At 42.1% G+C, this 21,301-nt stretch overlaps 3 protein-coding genes across 5 annotated transcripts in view; 2 read left to right on the top strand and 1 right to left on the bottom strand.

Annotated features, from left to right (window-relative positions):
* Positions 1-5,254, top strand: part of evi5l (ecotropic viral integration site 5 like) — a 31,531-nt gene extending 26,277 nt beyond the window's left edge. For both annotated transcript variants that reach the window (XM_056408976.1, XM_056408977.1), the window contains 2 exons: positions 79-174; positions 2,206-5,254. In XM_056408976.1, the coding sequence (XP_056264951.1) occupies positions 79-174; positions 2,206-2,523 (414 nt within the window). In that variant the 3' untranslated portion in view covers positions 2,524-5,254. The remainder of the gene's footprint in view (positions 1-78; positions 175-2,205) is intronic.
* A 657-nt stretch (positions 5,255-5,911) lies between these two features.
* Positions 5,912-13,805, top strand: LOC130189942 (zinc finger protein Gfi-1b-like). 2 transcript variants are annotated; one of them, XM_056408979.1, is made up of 6 exons: positions 5,912-9,366; positions 11,150-11,348; positions 11,653-11,897; positions 12,351-12,467; positions 12,587-12,752; positions 13,374-13,805. In XM_056408979.1, the coding sequence occupies exons 2-6, from the start codon at positions 11,198-11,200 to the stop codon at positions 13,550-13,552; spliced, it is 858 nt and encodes a 285-aa protein (XP_056264954.1). In that variant the 5' UTR covers positions 5,912-9,366; positions 11,150-11,197; the 3' UTR covers positions 13,553-13,805. The 2 variants fall into 2 exon arrangements, with proteins under 2 accessions (XP_056264954.1, XP_056264953.1); XM_056408978.1 differs by lacking the exon at positions 5,912-9,366 and having other exon boundaries at positions 9,376-11,348.
* A 2,955-nt stretch (positions 13,806-16,760) lies between these two features.
* Positions 16,761-19,318, bottom strand: LOC130189628 (lysozyme g-like). The gene is made up of 5 exons (XM_056408521.1): positions 19,243-19,318; positions 18,899-18,976; positions 17,557-17,753; positions 17,320-17,470; positions 16,761-17,242 (listed from the first exon to the last, which is right to left on the bottom strand). The coding sequence occupies exons 1-5, from the start codon at positions 19,244-19,246 to the stop codon at positions 17,106-17,108; spliced, it is 567 nt and encodes a 188-aa protein (XP_056264496.1). The 5' UTR covers positions 19,247-19,318; the 3' UTR covers positions 16,761-17,105.
* Positions 19,319-21,301: the final 1,983 nt, after the last annotated feature.

The raw sequence follows: 21,301 nt of genomic DNA on the forward strand, positions 1-21,301 counted from the left end.
CAGATGATCGATTCAGCGACATTGTAACAATAAAGAAACCGTGACTTTAACCCTCAGTGTGTGTTGTGTGTTTTCCAGAAGGAGGAAGGGCTGATCCAGGGCCAGCTGAACCACTCAGACTCCAGACAGGACATAAACGAGCTGCGGGACCAGATCGCCGAGCTCAAGAACGAGGTCGGACGCACACACCAAACGGCACCGTTGACTGGATTTCATTTTGTGATAATTCACAGCAAAATATTAAGATAAATATTAAATGAACTGCAATAGGCTTGGCTTTCTTTAAAATAATCGCTTTTATACCTCAATTCATCATCCGATTTGTGTTTTTTTACTTATCTGCTTTGGTTTCACATTGCACAAATATATTGCACACATTCTGTTCTCCCTGCAATCCAATCGTTCACTTGGAAACCGATTGGTTTGGTCCGCACCAGAGTACGATCGAAGCGGACCCCACCTACCGAGTTCTGATTGGTCGGTTGTTTCTCCAACCAGCAGATGCGGCGACTAAAAGTCACAACAAAAGCCACGTTTCAGTGTTTCAGTCTGAAATCGGACCCGGTGCCGGATGATTTAAAATGTAGTTCAGTCTCCAAATGTGTCTTGTTTGCTTCCAGCAACTGTTGATATATTTATATCTGATGTTCTTATGATTTATTAGGGTTACAGTGGTATAACTGACAAACGCGTAATTAACAATATTGTTGACGATATGATTTTTGTTGACTGAGTTTTGCTTCAAAATGGCTCGCCGCCATAAAACGCACACAGACACACACAGTGTGTGTGTGTGTGTGTGTGTAGGTACATGCAGCCTCGCCAGCCACCACAGAAGAATCCTGTACATCTACACACCACTTCCACCCAGATGCGCCCACTCAGTTGTGTTGATGTCTTTCTCGTGAAGAGGAGGCCGCTGCTGCATTCTCACAGTGATTCGTTCCTGAAAGATGGAAAACGTGCATGACATTCAGAAGAATGTTTTTTTCTGTACGCAGCCGTGCAGTTGTTCACCTACTCCGTTGCTGTCTTTTTTCTTTTCTTTCCATTTCATGGCTTGATTAAAATTGAATGACCTCTTAAGCTCAAACACTCAGGGCTTGTTCATTCAGAGGGTTGCCATGCATGACTAGGAGGGAAGAGTTTAAACCTTTAAGTGAGGGGGCAGGATGAGACTGCCCTGCCCTTTACTGCTCCTCTTTTTTAAACCGAGACCGAAACTTGCGTGCGTACAGCCAAGGAAGCAGTGAATCCTTCAGAGAAATCTCAGTAAACCTTTACGGTTGAGTCATAATAACAGTGATGATCCATGATGACAGATTCTACATAACGCAGATGGTTTCACGACCCGCGATACGACGCTGATATGAATTAACCTGCTTATTTTGCAAAAACTGTCTAGAAAAAGACCGATGTTCTTTCTTTTTTACTGCAGCTTGACGAGCAGTCAAAACATTTCCATTGGTTAACCACGGTTTCCCCTCCCCTCTGCCCTGCAGCCAGCCAGAGTACATACAAAAACCTCTGAGATTTGTCATGACTCACTGGTACATGCAAGGTTAACACGCAGACGGCATGCATTCATAGATAAAACTGGCGGCAGCTCTTCTGTCAGGCAAGAACAACCTCTGTAATCTGAGAGCTGGGTTTCACTGTGGCTGTGGGTGTGTGTGTGGGGGGGGGGGGGTCTTTTCACACCCAGTAACCTCTTGACAAAAAGTCCCAGCACCTGACATTTAATGCTTTTGCAAAGGGCTCATCTAACCAGAAAAAAAAGAGCCTGTTAAAAACACCCTGTGTGCGCTGTAACGCTCCATCGTTGCCCATTAAAAAGACATCCGTGAGCCACATGCGCATTACAGTGAACATGGGCACTGCAGTTGACTTTGACTGGATCGCACATGCATCGTCGTGCTGCGGGAAATACTAAAGCGGCAACTGTATATTAGTCCTCCGCATTAACTCAAATTATTCCGATTTGAGTAACATGTGCTATTTTAGAGCCCAGCTGTTTTAGGAGAAAGATACACCATTTTAATTCCGTAACATTTAGATTTTCCGAAAGAATGAATGGGTTAAGTGCCACAGACCGGTAACGAACACGTTGTTGTTGTTGTTGTTGTTGTTGTTGTTGTTCTTCTTCTTGAAAGACCACTGAAGTAAAGACAAAACCAAAAGTAAAGCCTTTCTCTTTGTGTTCAGATCAGGCAGATGCGAGGGCAGAAGGCGGCCCCCAGCCACAGGGTCAGCAGCGGAGGAGGAAGTACCAACTACCAGGATCTGTGTCTGGCCAGCCCCGCCTCCGCTGAGGGAGACTATCTGAGCTCAGACGACGACCTCCTCCCCAGCCCGCTGCCTCCAAACGCCCTTTACCCCAGCCTGTCCGGCCTGTGTCACCCGTCTGGCCGCCTCGACAGCGAAGGCAGCACGGACAGCGAGGCAGAGGAGCGGGCTCTGACGCATCCGGACCCACAGCAGCTGTATGGCGGCATGGTGTGCGCTGAGGCCCTGGACAACTGAGACCCGGAGAGGAGGGTGTGAGGGTTTCATTGGATTTGTTTGCGCTAAAGAGACCCTGGAGCTCTACGGGACTGCGACTGTAAACTGGGGCTGTATCATCCCATCCAGTCCTCCTCCTCCTCGGCTTTTCCAGTGTTTACCTTTTAACTTGATAGCAGCATTGATTGGACCCCTGACCACCACTCGTGTTGTTTTCCCGCCCCTGTTACCGTCTCCTCCACCTTGTCCCCCCATGCTGTCCCATCCTGTGTTTTTCTTTCACCGACCAGGAGGTAACGTATAGCCTCGCTGCTTGTCCCCCTGTGTAACCGGGCCAGAAACCATCCAAAAGCAAAGATGCGACACGCAACCAAACAGAAAAGCACTGACCAGCATGACTCTTGTTGCCTCTCGCTGCTCGGGGTCCGCGGGACCTGCTCCTGCGACTGTGATAATGAGTGAAACCGGGGTGGACAGAAGATAACTCTCCTAAAAAGTGACAGACACTTGAAACGACTCTACTTCCTGACTGGTTCAGAGTTAAATATCCTCTCTTTTCCCTTTTCAAGCTCTCGTTGGGAAGAAACGCACAAAAAAAGACAAAAAATAACATATATCAGCCGTCCATTTACCTCTCAGTAGACCGAGTGTTGAAAATAAAACAGGTGGTGAGTGTGAGGAGAGGGAGGTGCAGTGTAGGAATGCATACCCATCAAACGGGAGGGATATCAGCAGATGGCATTCATTACTTTGTTCCTTTAACATACTGAATATGTGAGTTAATGCAACAGATCATGTTCAAAAAACATGTTCACCATAACCCAGAGAACAAGGAAGAAAGAAACTCCATGTTGCCAAATCTTTTCTTTTTTTAAATATTATTTATATGTTGTAATTTATTTTGATATTTTTTAATATATTTTATATATCGATATGAAACTATAGGAGTGTAGAGATACCGACAGAGGCCAAACTTTCTACACCGTCCTTTGTGCCAACGAGTCGCCTGTTACAGTTTTACTGTGACACACGAGGGTTTCACAGACGGAAATGTGCTGCTATGGTTTTGGATTTTCTTCTCCCATTATGTTTTTGCTCTCTGTTGTTTTGTATTTTTTTAATCTTTGTGAGGTGAACATGCAACCTCCTGTTGACCTGCCGCAGTTTGACCGGATTCCTAACCCGGAGATTCAGAGAGGCTGGGGACCATTCTCTTCCAAACCGAGCATGATCATTGTTATGTGAGTTAGAGGAACAGTTTGACGTTTCAGGACTTTAATTTTCTCTCCTGCTGAGAACTACATGAGAAGACCGAGACGTTTCTCCTGTCTGTCCGTTAAACATAAAGCAGGGCTCTCAAGTTTTGAAGACAGGCAAGAGTGACATTTCCATCAGCACCCCGCAGAACGGAATTTTCGGATATCAGTCAGTCGCGCGCAATTCCAGGATGCTTTACTTTCATTGGTTGCTGGATTAAATCCTACCCAGATACAACAGATACGGTTTTTATTCTGATTGGCTATTGTGTAGCCCATTTCTTTTTTTTGATTGGCTGATAAGTGGCTCCTCACAGCAGAACTCCAGGGGAGCGCTTGATTCCTCCACGGTGAGGGCAGCGCGGCTCATGTTGGCGCGCTGCGGCACATTAAAACATTAAATAGCCGAGAGTTTTTTTCAGCGTGTGAAATACGATGTGTGGCGGGAGTGCGTGACTTAAGACCGAAATGCGTGAGTGTCCCGCTCAATGCGTGACACTTGAGAGCCCTGATAAAGCTACAGCCGGGAGGTAGTTAGCCTAGCATAGCCGCGCACAGTGACTTCTTGTCCCGAGTCACGGAGAGAAATCCGGCATATTAACTTGTTTTACACAATGTTTAAAGTAACTGCATTATAACCACAAGTGGTATAATGGTCAATGCTAAAGTTTAATTAGCATAAATAGAAAAAGGTCAGTGTCCTGACTCGATAATTTCAAGTGAGGCTGAAGCAGCTAGTAAAAAAATAAAAGTTATGCACTGTAATTTGTGTATAACCCATGTAATTCATTTTTATGCCGTCCACGTAATCAGGAACCAGGAGAGGTCACGTGGTATCAAGAGCGAGAAGGTCGGGGTCGATGGCTGGGTCCACGCGGTTATTTATTTATCATGCAACTTCTTAACTTTAGTTGCGCCAATTCCGTATAGTTACTTTTACACAAACTACGTTTGTTTCCCAAACCTAGTTGTTTCTAGTGAAGACCGAAGTCTAAGACTATTGGTTAGATATCGGACATGGATGAGGATACCTTCAATATTTATTGCTCAAGATTGAACCTGTGGACGTAGCCAGGCTAGCTGTTCCCCTTGTTTTCAGTCGTCGTGCTCAGCTAAGATAACCGTCTCCTGGCTGTAGAGCGCCGTCAGTCCTCTCAGTGTATTTCCAAAAAATGTCAAACGGTTCCTTTTGAATTATCGGTTCCACACTCGCCAAAAGAAACCCGGTTAACGGCGCACATCTGGAATCAACATTTTATGCTCATATCACTTTTTGACAGCTAACACTGCAGCATGTGGGCCAATGAAAGTGGAGGGAGCGGTTCATATCCTCAGGATGCCAACAGAGAGTGTGGGTGGAAAATATTTTACATATCAGACATTAATATATTCTGTGTAGAAAACCAAGAGGGTGTAAAATGTATGGCGAGATATGAAATATACAATGTAACCAGAGCATAAAGTATATGGACAAGATGAAAAGCTGTATCACTGTCTTGCTGAAGCTGGGGAGTGTCATTTTATCAAACAGGGTGTCATACGTAGAGCAGCGATCTGCTTTTTTGCACTACAGCAAACGTGTCTGCTCATGACACGAAGCAGTGAGAGAAGGTGTGGATGAATGGATTAGTGGTGGGATCATTTCTTGTTATATTCCTTGACGTCATCGGAGTACCTCGCTCCAAGATTATCCATCCCGGCTTTATTATTTCACGGACCGATGTTGTAGGGCGTTGTCTGAATTCTCTAAAGGCCCTCTTTCATTTCTAACATCGGTGTGCAGTACAATTGAAGGAATGGTAATGGTGAGAAGTACTACTGTCCCCTGAGAAATAAGGAAATTGGATCTTCCAGTGATGGCCATCGAAGAGCTAAAGAGGATGTCGGTTTGCCCACCGTACTGTTGCAAGTAACAGCCTTTTAGTGGTCATTGGTGGGTTGAGCAACTGAAATCTCCACCCAGTCTGTGGATATCGTCTGACCAAACGGAGCGTTGCTTTCCACTTGAGTACCTGCTCATTCTTAGGCCACATTTACACATAGCCGGGTCTTTACAGAAACGAATATTTCTGCCCCTCCGTTTTCAAAAATAACGTTGTACACACAAGGTGGTTTTCAAAAAAGTTTCTGTTTATATGAACCGCATAACACGCCCGGGCGCCGTCATAACTATGCCAAACCTGTAGTCGGCAGTGTAACGAGAAGGATAAAGACATGCAAACCAATCAGAAGTCTCAAAACCAACAACAACTACGAAAAACACGACCAACTTCCTTTTCCTTTAGAGAGTAAATATGGCGCGAGGTTCATTTGTATGGACAGACAGCGAAGTGGAGCTGCTGCTTCGAGTCGCCTTAGATTATAAGGCAAATAAAGCACTCGATAATGTGGATTGGGAATCATGCCAAACTAAATATAGGGATATGTTGGCATTGTTCTTAGAACAGTACCCGTCCGAGGAGTATCCTCATGTCAAGGAGGAAATAACTCGGGCGCACCTAAGCAAACTAACTGTAAACATAGGACGCTCACATGACGTGAAGCATTTTTAGTCGCATACTGTGACGTTTGACAACCTAAAACTCCGTTTGACTTAGTTCACACGCAAACACAAAAACTGAGTTTTCAGAAATCTCCACTTTGGCCGGAGTTTTTCGAAATGATCGTTTTCCGTGATAAAACCTCCGTTTTTGTGTAAATGAAAGGCCAAAACGCATGAAAATATATGCATTTTCCCATCGTGTAAACGGGGTCTTAGTTATGCTCCTCAAGATCATTCGAACACATTTATCAATTTGATGCTTTTACTTTGCCTTTCCTATGCTTTGGTTTTCATTAACGGTGACGTCCGTCTTTCCCTTGAGGGATTGGAAGGCTCTACAGGAAAAAGTTTCATTAGTCGGGGAAAACAGTGTTGAGCGTGTTCTTGAAGGTGCCGGTGTGTCAGCATCGCTTGCCCTCTCAGCCCACGCTTTGTTTGGTAACCACTGAAAGCAGATCTGATCTCTGGGTGCCGTCCTATCAAAGCGTGTTTGCCATTTCCACCACTAACCACAGCCGGTGCCGGATGCACCACGGCTGAAATCTTACAGATTCTAACTTTTCAGTATGGATCTCAGTCCAAACTATTAAAATGCATAAAGTAATTGCAAGAAGGACTGGGCATCCAACGTGCCATAAAGGTCGGTAGGTTTACACGCTATGCTTAACCACTACACGTGTGTTTAACGAGGGTTTCAGCGGCGAGTCCGCTATTAAACCGCCAAGCGATAAGAAGTGAATTATGTGTGGACGGAAGAAGTCGCACTGTGTTGCTCCGGATGTACCATCTTGAAACTGGAACGTCCGTGCGTTCAACCCCTCCCCCCCCCCCCTCGATTTAAAAGCGGGAAATAAGACAATGCCGTGCTAAACAGTGTGTGTGTGTGTGTGTGTGTGTGTCACATGTGAGTTCCTCCTGGGTAGTCAGGTGTTTCATTTCTCTGATTCACGTGCCGTTTGTGACGGCTGTCCGCAGCATCGTACCCAGCTGCCCGCCCTCTCTTTCTGTCTTGCAATTCAACTGATGTTATCAAATATATTAAATGACAGTAAAGATTATATAAATTCCAGTATAATGTGGGAGGGGGGGAAGCAGGTGTAGGGGGGGGATACATTTCAGTGTTCTGTATCCCTATGAATGATACAAAATAAACTTTGACAATGCACCTTTGCAAAAGCCTGATTGCGGTGGTGTTGCTGCTTCTTACTGGGTTGATTGTATTCAGTCAGATGTTGAACATTAGCTTCGTCTAACTTGGGTTTGGTTGAGTCTTTCACTAAACTGAGATTTAATCCTGACTACAAACAGGTCGCACCACACAAACCAGTAGTTAGACCCATGTGTAGCTAATTGTTGCTTAGCTAATTGAACTAGCTGACGGAGCTAACATTAGCTGCTAATACTTATTTAGGCTAAATAGTCAAGTTTAATCTGCAACTGGGTCAACACGTCTGACTAGTTGGTCGAAATGCTGTTTAACAATGTTGTTTAAAGTGACATTTCACAGAATGAACACTGTATTCTTTAAATTACAAAATGCTATGCTAAAAGCTTATTAGATTCGCATTACGGGAGATTTTACACTCGTTCCAAACTGCCAGAATGCGACTGTCTCTGACACATATTTCTCCAAGTCGGCTACTGACCTTGTGTTCTTTGGCCTGAACTGTGGCCGCTCTCGCATGGCGTCATTTTGTGTTCCTGCTTCAGTTTGAGAAGGCAGTGTGATTACTTTTGCTTTGCGTCATTGTCGTCCTTTACTTGAATGGTCTTGTTTTGTTTAGCATTGTTCCTAACGGAGTGAAATGGAAGCATTAAGTGGCAGCCATGATACGAGCAGGTCGAAATGTCTCAATGCTCAGGAAAAGATACCTCATTGCTTCCTTTATTATCTCCTTCAGCATGGGGTAATTGGAACCGTCCTTAACCAAAGAAAGAAGATGAATGATGCAACACACGCTGGGCCGTTGTGAAGATTTCGTCACTCAGACGTTTTAAATTCCCAGTGACTTCCATCTGTGATTTGCAGCTTGCGTCTGTATATTTGGGCTCGCATTTTTGTGTACTTTTGCTTGTTCTTGGACTAGAATCATCACTGAACTATCTGCTGTACTCAGCGTCTATTGTCTGTTGGCACCTCTCTCAATGCCCTCTGACTCCCCCACTCAGCCCCTTTGTTTCTTTTGAAGACGTTGACTTTTTCAAAAATATAATCATTGTTGCATTTTTTTTTTTTTAAAGCTCAGTAATCCCCAGAAACAGCTGGTTGCTGTAGTTGGCAGCAAATGTTACTCAAACGGGAGCAAATAGGAGCACATATGCTGAGAACGACGGCGCGATACACATTGAGACCTGTTGAGTATTTCCGGCAGCAGGACAGTGTTTTGGGTCTTGACTCTAAATAATCTACCGGGCCCATGTTCATGTTCATGTGGCTCATGTGTTGTTGTTTTTCTCAATCGTTTTTTCACCTCCATGCCTTTATTCACAATTCCTCTTGCGGTGACTGTTTTTTTTTTTGTTCGTTTAGTTTTCATCCGCCAGCTAATTTTAAACCAGACCTCGATGGTTATTTTGTAACACGAGGGTTTCGACGTAGTGTGTCCACATTTTCTGAAGAATCTTCAGCAACAGCGTCCACCACCCTCTTCCCCTCTCACCGGCTGTGTCTGTCTTCTCTACAGCAGTGGGATGCCGTGGTTAGTTTATTCTGTGCACCACTGCAACACATCCATCCACAATTTGCACAAAATAAAAGTGGTGTTTTTTAGTAGTTCTGGACAGATTTAGTGCTGCTTTGATTGTGCAGCATTCGGGTTTGTGTGTGAGGAAGCAGTGTGGTTGTCGCCTCCGTGGTGTCACAGCTCAAACACTTCCTCGTCCTTCGTTGCTCTCATCATCCCACCGACCCGCAGAGAACATCGACGACTTATAATCCACCTCAGCGTTCACTGACCTCCCATGTGAGACGCTGACTTCACATTGTCTCATAAGATTTTAATCTCAGTTACATTATTGGTGTGAAGTTTGTGACCTGAAGAAGAACTTGTGGGATGTAAAAATCTGGTAAGTATTTGCATATTTATTTTCTAAAAAACTATCTTCATACGTCAGGTTAAATCCCAACTACAAGAGTTTCAGTTTATTAATATTCTTTTGTTTGTTTAAGAAAAGAATCTAATACAAAATATTTAATAAACTTCTGGACTGACCATTGTGGATTTTTCCTGACATTTACTGTGAGAAAAAAACATTAGGTTAAAACAGACTGAGTTGAATTATTTCAAATATAATGATCTATCTCAAACCAATTTATATTTTTGGTATGGATTCAGACAATAATCACCTTGTTCTGTAATTATCTTCATGATGTTCTTAGTTGTTTCAGTTCGGCAAAAAGAAGCACAAATACCGTTTTTAAAAGGTCACTTAATGCATATTACACATTATACATGATAATATAATGTGTATAAAATGTACTATATGTGTAAAAACAGTGAAACATATCAGAGAAAAATCAAAATGATTGACAGATATGTGTAGAAAAGTTAGTTTCTTCATTTTTTATTCCCCATTATATATGTCATGATCCTCTCAGATTTACCTTGTGACCCTTTGAAGGGCCTGCACCCTAGGTTTGGCACCCCTGACCTAAACAAACTAAATGTATGTGAAGTTGTTTTTGAATTGATCTCCACTTTAAAGAGTTACACAAGTAAAGTTTAACGAGTTATACAGGTGAAAAGTATTTCATCAATATTAACAATCTATAATATATATTTCACAGAGATTTATTTATCCACAGAACGAGTTACATTACTGGTGACACAATGTTTCAATCCAGGACAATCATTTTAACATTGTTTTATTGGTACTTTGACTTCAAGGAACATGTGTCGCGTTTAAGGGGATCTATTGGCAGAAATCGAATATAATATTTATAGGAATATTTTCATTTGTGTATAATCTCCTGAAAATCTGAATGGTTGTGTTTTTGTTAACTTTTACATTAAATTACATGTCATTTAGCAGACGCTTTTATCCAAAGCGACTTACAATAAGTGCATTCAACCAAGAGTACAAACTAAGAACAACAAGAATACAGAAGGTAAAATTTCCTCAACATAGTCGAACTACAAAAGTACCATAAGAGCTATTTAAGTGCCACTGAAGTGCTAATCTGTGTTTTAATCCAGATAGTCGGAAAAGATGTGTTTTTAGTTTCCGGCGGAAGATGTAGAGACTTTCTGCTGTCCTGATGTCAGTGGGGAGCTCGTTCCACCACTGAGGAGCCAGGACAGCAAACAGTCTGGATTTCTGGATTGAATTTAAAATAAGCCTTCTATATTAACATATTGAGCAGATCCTCTTCACACTGCCGACTGGTGTTATTGACTGAGTAAACTGAGGAAGCGTATAGGCAACACTGATCAGACCAAAACATACACGAGAGGTTCATAAAGACATCTGCCCAAGATCACAGTTCAGCATCCAGTCTGGGAGCTAGAGGAGAACCAACTGCCAAAATCCAGATGTGCAAAGCTGCAGAGGCCGAAATAACAATCGAAACAAGAAGCCTAATTTTAACCTCAGTAATTAAAGGGCCTGATGCTGAAGTAAATCACATGTTTTTTTTAACCGTTGTTGTTGTTTAATCTATTTGATCTATTGTTTTATTCAAGCAGGAAACACGTGTTTGAATGTAATAGTTCTGCTGCCATCAGGAAGATTTAGATCGGGGAAATGTAAATGTATGAATCTGGTCGGTGTGATGACGCAGACAGTGCCAAACTGCATGATTAACCAATGAAACCTAACTTTACATTTGCGTGTTTTCTTAAACCTCTAGATCTATTTGATTTTTGGGTGTTGCGAGGTTCTTCCCACCAATTGAGCGATGCCTCGTTCTTTCTTGGTGAAGCGAGGAGGGCTGCACCACCTTGGGAAAAAGGCGGGGCACCGGGATACTTCCCTGGAGTACTCCACATCAGAAACACCAGATAATAACGCAGCGCAGGAGCTTCCTGCTGCCACCCAGTCTCATGGAAGTGAGCACATTCAGCCATTCATTCTCAAATATTATGTTGGGTGACAAACTTTTTCTTTTTTTTATCACAAGCATGACTTTACAGAGACAGAAAATTCACAAAACGCCTCCTAGATCACTTCAAAAAAGCTAAATAATTTATAGTGAGCACGGACATTTTATTTTGTCAATTTTTGCATGATATTTTGTGAGGTATTTCTCCTGATGATATGACATATGACTTTCAGTTATTCAAAAGTGTGTCAATCCAAAGTTTCACTGTTGCATCACTAGCAACCAGTCCATCTGTGTGTCTTCCCACTCAGACTGGAGACCTGCTGAGCCTTGCAGTTCGCTCATCCCAAATGCTTTTAGCGCCGTGGAGAAAGTCGAGTCTCCCCCTTCCACACCAGCGTTACGGTCCAGACCTCATGTGATCTCAGGATATCCAGACAAACTGGCTGTGGGGCTGGGAGACTTGACACAGCACGCTCACATCCCGAGGAAGACCAGGAGCAGCGGCTGCTCGAAGACCAGTGCTCCCAGGCAGGAGTGTCCACTCTGTGGCAAAGTACGCCACCCCTCCATTACAAAGTACTTCTTCGACCAACAATACCTCTGAAGGATTAAGACACAGACCTACTTTAATTGGTCTTAGCTTGAGGAGAAATTCCTTCAATAAAAAGAAAAGCTAGAAAAAGAAACTTGACTTGAGGCTAATTAAACATAATTGGGGTAGATGTGGTGCCGTTAAGTCATCCTCATAAATGTGGACTTGCTGGCCTCAGGTTTGAGGAACATATACTAAGCTGTCTGAACTGATGAGGACCCAGAGTTTGATATGAGTTGACTATAGCCAGGGAAAGACTGGAAGTTAAAAGACAAAACTCAAAACTGAACAAACGGGAGAACATTTTTCAATTTCTAGTCCAAAGTGCCAAGAAATGTCCACTTTTAAACATACTTCACTAGTTTCCCAGATGACATTTTCTCTTAAGCTTGATAACATGTCTTCTTTTTGCAGATATTTTCATGTCTGTCGAGTTTGAAGACTCACATATGCAAGAATCATGGAGGCCGAGAACCAGCACACGGGAAGTCCAGCAGGACAGACATTGAGCGGTCACCATGCGGGGGCAAGGTCGGCAACACATTTCTGCTTGCAGTCTCACCCTGATGATGATGATAATAATAATAACTCTTACACACACACAAGGTTCAACACTTCTGAATCCATAACCCCAGTGCCCGTTGTTCTAGGAGAGGACGTTTGGCTGTACGGTGTGTGGGAAAGTGTTCAAGCGCTCCTCCACCCTCTCCACTCATCTGCTCATACACTCGGACACGCGGCCCTACCCCTGCCAGTACTGTGGCAAACGGTTCCACCAGAAGTCCGACATGAAGAAACACACTTTCATACACACTGGTGGGTTCACTGGCTGTTTTCAAAAGGCTGCCGTCACATGACGTTTATCGAATTGAACCCCAGTTTTCCGTTCTCATACCAACATTCTGCTTATTGCTGACACTGGACTCGTTGTCGCCTCGTCACTTCACCCGACCAGGAAATAGTCCCAAGCATAACTTAAGATTTTTGATTAAACAACTGAGATGTAACATATCAATTAATAGGCGCAGAGCAGGTTGGATTTGGCAACCCCGGTACAGAACCGGGCCAGCTGTCCCCCCCCCCCCCTTTTCCAGTCTTTATGCTTAAGCTAACCGGCTGTTGGCTGTAACTCCATAATTGTCAATCTTCTCATCTCACTCTCGGTAGGATGAATACAGGTATGTGTATTTCCCAAAATGTCAAACTATGTGTTTAAGTTAACAGCCAGCTTCTGAAATGTTTTAAATCAAATATTGTGTCCGTTGGAGCAAACCAGCGATTGAATGAAATCAGGTAATGTGTGGAATCATTTATCGTGCCACGCGTCACAAGGTGTGTGAGATGACCAACACGGAAAAAGTCTAAAGAGCAAAGTTTAATGGACACGGCCTGTGTGTCCTGTGCCTTCGAATGACTTGTGCTGTGTTTGTGTGCCAGGCGAGAAGCCCCACGTGTGTCAGATATGTGGGAAGGCGTTCAGCCAGAGCTCCAACCTCATCACCCACAGCCGGAAACACATGGACGACCGGCCCCACCGCTGTCCTCGCTGCCACGACGGCTTCCAGCAACGTGGGGACCTCCGGCAGCACCAGGAGCAGCACTGCACCTACCGCTGACTCGGACTCAACGCCGAGGCGGCATCGGCAGCCTTTTTTTGTATGTTCTCTTTTTTTAAACAACCAACGGAAACACCGTGTCAAGAGCAAAAAAGGATAAATGTCATCACGTGATTGCTTTCAAAAGAATGAATGTTACTCCTGAAGCTGCTTCAGTTCATGGGAGATTCCCCCCATTTGATGTCTGCATCCTCTCTGCAGATCTCTCATGCAAAGTTCACAGTGAGCGCAATAAACGGAGACATCATTTGTGGTTTTGTTTGGAATCATATTTTTTAAGTTTCACACAGCACTCATTGCAGAGCGTTTGCTTCATTATGTGTAGGAGGTTTCTGTTGTGGACAGCTTCAGTAGCCTTCCATTGTATGGTAGGCCTACCACTGCGCTCTGGCAACCACATCATTGGAGTAGTCTCCCCCTGTATGGAGGACTTAAAATGACTTAAGTATAAATCAATAAATGCATGAATAAATACAAGAATAAATAAATAAATGCTTAAATAAATGTATAAATAAAGAAATAAATACAGGAATAAATAAATAAATGCTTAAATAAATGTATAAATATAGAAATTAATAAATATAAGCTATAACTCAACAGGACATCATTAAATAAATGTATTTCTGTATTTCTTCATTTATTTATATCTCTATTTATGTGTCCACACGTATTTCTACATTTATGTATGTGTGACATTTATGTGTCCGTATATTCAAATGAGCTGGGCGGTCCGAACCTCATTGTTGAACAGGATTGGTCAAGTCAGCGAGCAAGACAGAAGCAATCGATCCCTAGCACTTGGACCTGTAGACGAACAGCGTTTATTATGCATTCTTGTCTGTACATTCTAAATACTACTGTTGTTGAGTCACGGAATGGAATTTAAGGATGTTTTTAGCCGAGAAGTTAGTAGTTTAAGCATCAACTATGTGGTCGGTTTATCGAGATTCAGCCTAATAAGGATATCCGACGGAGATTTGAGGTTCTGCTCGTGGGACCACTGAGCTCCACAGCTCCGGGCGCTCAGCGCGCTGTGTGGCCGCCGAGAGAAGCCTGATCTCGGCAGGACTTTTTGAAATGCTCCGCTTGCTCTGACGTCTCCGTAGCGGCTAAACATGAGATATAATTAGGTTTTGGAGGATCTAAAGAGCACAACGAATTTATTATTTACTAAAAGATAACGTTTCGTCAATTTGACTGAGGGTTAAGATTCATAGCTTCATATTGTAGCGACTCTGGGTCAGGAAAGCTACGAGACCTTGTATAGTTATTACCGTTTATTCGTAGCCAACGCCAAACAACAGTGAACACCGCAACACATTCTACTCCACTGTAAAGTATTTTACAGTGAATAATTCGAGTAAATTCATGAGCAAGAACAGTTGATGTGGTGACGTCACAAGACCAGAAAGACCGTCCTGCGTCCTCGAGAGTCTGGACTCCCAAGACCAGACTCCCAAGACCAGACTCCAAAAGAACACAAGTCTGTACTCAGTGTACTTGGAATTGATAAACGGCTGAAGACAAAAAGCTGTCTCGGCTAACTTCTGCTTACGGTTAGCTGAGCGAGCCAACTTCAGCTTCATGTGCCAGGCAGAAGTAGTAGAGCATAACACACCAGGTGCATCACACTCCTGTGACCAATCATGCTTTAGACAGAGGTTCGGACCGCCCCGCTCATTTGAATATACGGACACGTAAATGTCACACATAAATAAATAAAGAAATACGTGTGTACACATAAATAGATAAATAAACAAATGAAGAAATACAGAAATATATTTATTTAATGATGTCCTGTTGATTTATAACTTATATTTATTCATTCCTGTATTTATTTATACATTTATTTAAGCATTTATTTATTTATTTATACATTTATTTAAACATTTATTTATTTATTCCTATATTTATTCATGCATTTATTTATTTATTCATTTTGAGTCCTCCATACCCCTGTTGTCTTTTCATCCACATTTTCAATGGAACTGCTGCTTCCATCCCCCGTGTTGTAGGCCGCTTTCCCGGTGGCTTGGCAGAGGTGTTCCTCACTGACCCAGCCACCACGTGCGTCTGACTGCAGATATGGAAATTAACACTTTTGTAATGGGGGACTCTATCGAGGCAAGTAAAACAGTAGACTTTATTACAACCTGCATCAGTCTGTTACAGTAGATTAACACCAGCAGCCACCTGTTTCCTATTCGTGGACAGTGAGAGCTGTGACACGGTGTCCCTCTCTTCACTCCTTTGCGCAAACACGCAGGATGTGACCTATTTAGACCCAGTCCGCCGTTTCTTCTGTTCGCTTTCAGTTTCATTATGACTCGCTCGTCTTGCTTTTCTATGTGTCACCTGCAGAGGGAGGTTTGCCAGTGAAGCAGCAGAAATCAGGTGGTTTATAAGAAACAGCCCTCTGACTGGAACAGGAGTGTTGGATGTCTACAAGTCTACATCTGTTTCATTTGTGTTATCTTATAGAATTAAATGAGCTGCTTGATATTTTACAGGACTTCCTGTTTACTCTGTAAAACTGTCTGAGTGACAGCAGTCTTAGGGCCACGCCCCCTGCAGCTGCCTCCCGCTGTCTTCCACTTTCCAGGAGAGAAGCAGTGTGACGTCATTGTAACAGATATTCAACAACACTGCACTTTGTAGACGGTGCGCACTCCTCTCACGGCCAAAGAGACCAATGTTACAAGACTTTACTTTGAAATGTCTGTCCCCAAGACACAAAAACATGTCAAAATAAAAGTCTATTAATACCAAAGGGACCCTTTAAAGGAGCCACAACAAGTTATTTATAAAATCAAATGCAATTTAAAAAAGAACAAAAGGCAGACGACAGTCGAGACTTGTGTTTTAAAACTAATACGTCAGATGATCTCTAAACAATAGAAAGCTGAAAGTCGCCACCAGTAGTGTAACCAGTAACAGTAATGTGTTTCGGTATTGGAGATGATATGTCCCTTCGGGGTTGCCTTCATTACTAGGGAGACACAGAACAGGGCGTTACATCCTGACTGACCACAATGAACCTGCAACAGCCAGACTTCAGATGACGCCTCTGTAACCGTCTTCAGATCATTACATTACACGTCACTTAGCTGGGGATTGAACCGCCAACCCCCTGATTAAAAGATGGACCTGCTAACCACTGACCCACAGTCGCTCATTAGCTCTGATCAAGTAGCTGTCAACAGATATCTTCTATTAATTTCAGTATTTCTTTAATACTTGAGAAAACAACGTGTCCAACATGCAGTTCACAGGAAGATTATTTGATGCAGTTGTTTCCATAATTAAACAAACAAGTGAAACATGATAATACAAGGTGTGGCTCACTACAAAGCTGGGGTTATATGAATGTGACAACAACTTGAGGAAAGCCAATGAAAGTTGCAGGTTATTAAACACTAAAGGACATATAGTTATGATTAATATATTCCATTTCTAACCCTAAATCCTGCACATTTTGCATTATGCTTATTTCGCTCAAGTTTGAACACATGACAAAGTGATTGTTGGAGATTTCTGGAGATGGCTCCAGGTTTCAAAAGCCTCCTTGGTTTTTGTACCACTGCGCTCTGGCAACCACATCATTGGAGTAGTCTTTTCCTGTTGTATTTTCATCCACATTTTGAATGGAATGGACCTTTCCATCCCCCATATTGTAGGCCGCTATCCCTCCTGCGGGGACAAACACGAATGAGAAGGTGTGACGAGACCTGCTGCATGTTTTAATCTACTAATTCAGTCAAACAAACCTTTCAGCTGCTCCTCCACACTCCAGCTGGAAAAATTGTTGCGGATGCGCCCGATAAAATGAACCAAGATCTCAGTGGCTTGGCAGAGGTGTTCCTCACTGTCCCAGCCACCACGTGCAGTGTGTCCGCCTCCTTTTGGATTGACATCAACCTGCAGATATGGAAATTAATTGAGCATTTTTGTAATGGGGGACTCTATTAAGAGAATGCCAGTGAAACAGTAGACTTTATTACAACCTGCATCAGTCCCCAGGCATTGCCGTGGTCTCCCCAGCCACCGTCTAAGCAATTTCCAGCCCTGGACTCTCTGGAGATGATGGCAGCAATGAGAGCTGGAGCGATTCCATATTTTGCTCCCACTTTGTTGATTTTACTCTTATAATTTTTCATTCTGTCCACATCCGTCTTTGCCATCTGGTGTGATGCACTCACACCTTTTAGAGGGAAATCAAACAGAAAACAGGATTATAGTCTCGGTGCAACACATAAAGCTATTTCCCTGTCAGTCAACAGATATAACAATTAGTGGTGTAGCGATTTAGCGCTCTCCCCAAAACAACCTTTCTTCTGTCACTCTGATGAACAGTTTAATCAGTTAAATGGCACTATTATTAATTGGAATTAAAAAACAGAGATAAGATTACATATACAAGGTTTATACAATATTGATGCTTTACAATGGGTGCACAAACAATAAATAGAGTGAGAATATTCATATACGTAGTATCATCATTCAGGAGACTCTTAGACATTGTCAAGTACTAACAAGACATGCAACAGAGGCTCACATATTCAACACAAAGAAAGCTAAATTAAATAAAGAAGAACTATGTTAAAATGGAATAGGCTTTAAAAAACAAGATTATGCTGCATTGTTATTATGCTGATAGATTCATGATTTATTTCTGCAGCCTTTTTGTTTACAATTCACAGAAACAGTAGTGCTGCGTGTGTTAATGTTTATATTTATACTTTATTCTTTTTACATTCTGTAGTGTACATACGTAATGGCAAAATTATTGTTTACATATGATATGTAATAGTAATAGCTTATATATATATATATATTAGTGCTGTGAAAAATAAGTCACTTGCACCCTCCCCCTCAACAACTCTTCTCGGCTCGCGCGCGGCAGAGCTCAGCCGCGATGCGCGCACACCGGTGAGCAAGTTATGTGCACCCCTGTGTATAAATGTATAGATCCGTCTTTTGTCATAAATCTTTATGTTCTCACAAAAATATACCGAGAATATCGGTAATATGTGATTAATCATGATTAATCCACAGAAACCTGTGATTAGTTTGATTAAAATTTGTAATCGTTTCACAGCCCTAATATATATATATTCTTTTCCTGAGTCTATGTCTATATTTATACTTTATTCTTTTTACATTCTGTAGTATACATACGTAATGGTAAAATGATTGTCCTTTTTTTGAGCTGTAGGCCTATTCCTATTTCTGTGTTTGTACAATGAGCAAAAACAAGTCAACTTCCTGGTATGTAAACTCATAACTAACTAGCCATTAAGATTCTTATAGATATGTTATATATATATATAAATATATCTTCTTTACCTGAGTTGGGCAGCCTGTCCTGCTGAGCCGTTTGCATCGAGGCTCCAGTAGTTTCAATCGCCATGATATTTCCATAACCTGTTGATGATCAGTTTATCACATGAGTTTTAATCACAACACACGTCAACATTAGGTTACGGTATGAGGACTTGAATGCACCTTTTAGCTGCATAACACTTCTTTACAACAACAAAGAGCTACGGTGACGTGCCTGTGAGTGGCTATACATAGATAGCATGTATAGTGAGCGGGCTACACAAGTAGGCCTACAGAGAGTAAGAATAACAAACTAACAATATGAACAGGGCAGGTGATCTAAACCATAGAAAGCTGAAAGTTATTACCCATGTTTCTTCTTCTGATGGTCTCGTTGAGCAGTGAAGGCTGTGACACGGTGTTCCTCTGTTCACCCACAACGGCCTATTTATGCACAGTGCGTCTTGCTTTCAGTTTCATTATGACTGCTCGTCTTGTATTCTATGTGTCACATGCAGAGGGAGGTTTGCCAGTGAAGCAACAGAAATCAGCTGGTTTATAAGAAACAGCCCCGTGACTGGAACAGGAATGTTGGATGTCTACAAGTCTACATCTGGTTCATTTGTATTATCTTATAGAATGCAATGAGCTGCTTGATATTTTACGAGTCTATTATATGGTATTCTGTTCTCGCATATAGCCTTTTCTAAACATTTTATTATTTTAATCTAAACATAATACATAAATAAATACACAACCTCACCACCATGAACCTGCAGATGTTGCTGCGTCCTTCCTTTTGGCATAAACACTGAAGTTCCAGTATTGTCTCTTGGTGCAGACGTCTGCAACACCGAAAATAGATGATACAAAAATGTCCTTAGCAGCTTAAAATATCAGATTTCGACATGTCAAAGTATTATTTAAGCGCCCTAGTCTACCAGTTTTGGGGGTTTATCAGCAGATAACTTGTTCTGGGTTCTTCATCCCACCACACGGCAGCTTACAGGCTTTTGTCTGGTGTTTACCAGCAGACACAAGCGACAGGTGTCGTTTCTCCATCATGCCCCAATGCATGCTGGGAAACGCCTGTCAACCGATGGGCTCTTAGATTTGACAACGAACACAATCGTGTGTAGACAATCCTTTTTGTTTGTGTAGTTGTCATACGTAACGCTCGATTGTTGACCATTGGTCTCAGGTTCAATCAAAAGACATATAGCCTACTGTGTGATTGATAGTAATAACGCTAATTTATATAACACATTTTAAAACAAGTAGCAAAGTGTTTCAGAGGCAGTCCACAAGAACAAAGGACAGCATGCAATGCAGATACACACACATTTCTACATAAATATGTATTTACAAACACACGTGAATTTAACCGAATGAGGTCTATAAACTTTAAGTAGCATTCAGATTGGATCTAACAGGATGTAACCGTTTCTTTGACTTCCTGTTTACTCTTTAAAACTGTCCGAGTGACCGCAGTCTTAGGGCTACGCCTCCTGCAGCTGACTCCCACTATCTTCCACTTTCCAGGAGAGAAACAGTGTGTTGTAATTGTTACAGATATTCAACAACACTGCACTTTGTAGACGGTGCACACTCCTCTCATGGCCAAAGAGATCAATGTTACGAGACTTTACTTTGAAATGTGTGTCCCCAAGACACAAACAAATGTGAAAATAAAAGTAAATTAATACCAAAGTGACCCTTTAAAGGAGCCACAACAAGTTATTTATTAAATCAAATGCAATTTCAAAAAGAATAAATAGCGGACGGCGGTCTAGACTTGTGTTTTAATACAAATACGTCAGATGATCTCTAAACAATAGAAAGCTGAAAGTCGCCACGTGTAACAGACCGTCTCATGTGCTTTGGTATTGAGATGATATGTCCCTTTGGGTTTGCCGTAGAGAGGAAAAGTAACGGGATTTGGGAGGACAGACTACATAAAGAAGGAAGCCGTGTGCTGAACGACATGATGTCTGATCTCCCGACTCCGTTTGTTGACATGTTATAAGTGCACTTCACACACAACTCCAGGACCCTCGGTTACATTGGTGGATCAGACATCTCGTTCAGCTTCCCTCTTTATAAGTTGAAATGCTTCAGCAGTCCAACTATTGTTCTTGTAAGCTTTACGAAATTTCTTCTATTTCTTCCGTACGTATTTTGGACTTTATCTCCTCCTTCATATGTTAAGCTATATAAACTATTAAAATATTAAAATATTCAGCTCATTCAGCGCATAATTGCTATGCATTTTCATATTTAATTCATATTATAAATATGTTATGGTTATTATTTGAATGGGATCACAATGAAGAATGTCTTCAACTTTGAAAGCTTTTAAGATCTTCATACTTTCAGCTAATTCAATCATAATTTGTTTTAAATGTTGACTTTTACTGTATATTTTCA

Source organism: Pseudoliparis swirei, chromosome 24, assembly GCF_029220125.1.
Source record: "Pseudoliparis swirei isolate HS2019 ecotype Mariana Trench chromosome 24, NWPU_hadal_v1, whole genome shotgun sequence".
In the NCBI taxonomy this organism is placed as follows: Eukaryota; Metazoa; Chordata; class Actinopteri; order Perciformes; family Liparidae; genus Pseudoliparis; species Pseudoliparis swirei.

Excerpts from the sequence above, each read along its gene's own strand:
- LOC130189942 (XM_056408979.1), top strand. The coding sequence starts at position 11,198 with ATGCCTCGTTCTTTCTTGGTGAAGCGAGGAGGGCTGCACCACCTTGGG. Across the intron at positions 11,898-12,350 it reads AGTGTCCACTCTGTGGCAAA|ATATTTTCATGTCTGTCGAG; the intron begins GTACGCCACCCC and ends TTCTTTTTGCAG. Across the intron at positions 12,753-13,373 it reads ACACACTTTCATACACACTG|GCGAGAAGCCCCACGTGTGT; the intron begins GTGGGTTCACTG and ends TTTGTGTGCCAG.
- LOC130189628 (XM_056408521.1), bottom strand. Across the intron at positions 17,471-17,556 it reads ATGCCTGGGGACTGATGCAG|GTTGATGTCAATCCAAAAGG; the intron begins GTTGTAATAAAG and ends CCATATCTGCAG. Across the intron at positions 17,243-17,319 it reads TGTGGAGGAGCAGCTGAAAG|GAGGGATAGCGGCCTACAAT; the intron begins GTTTGTTTGACT and ends TTGTCCCCGCAG.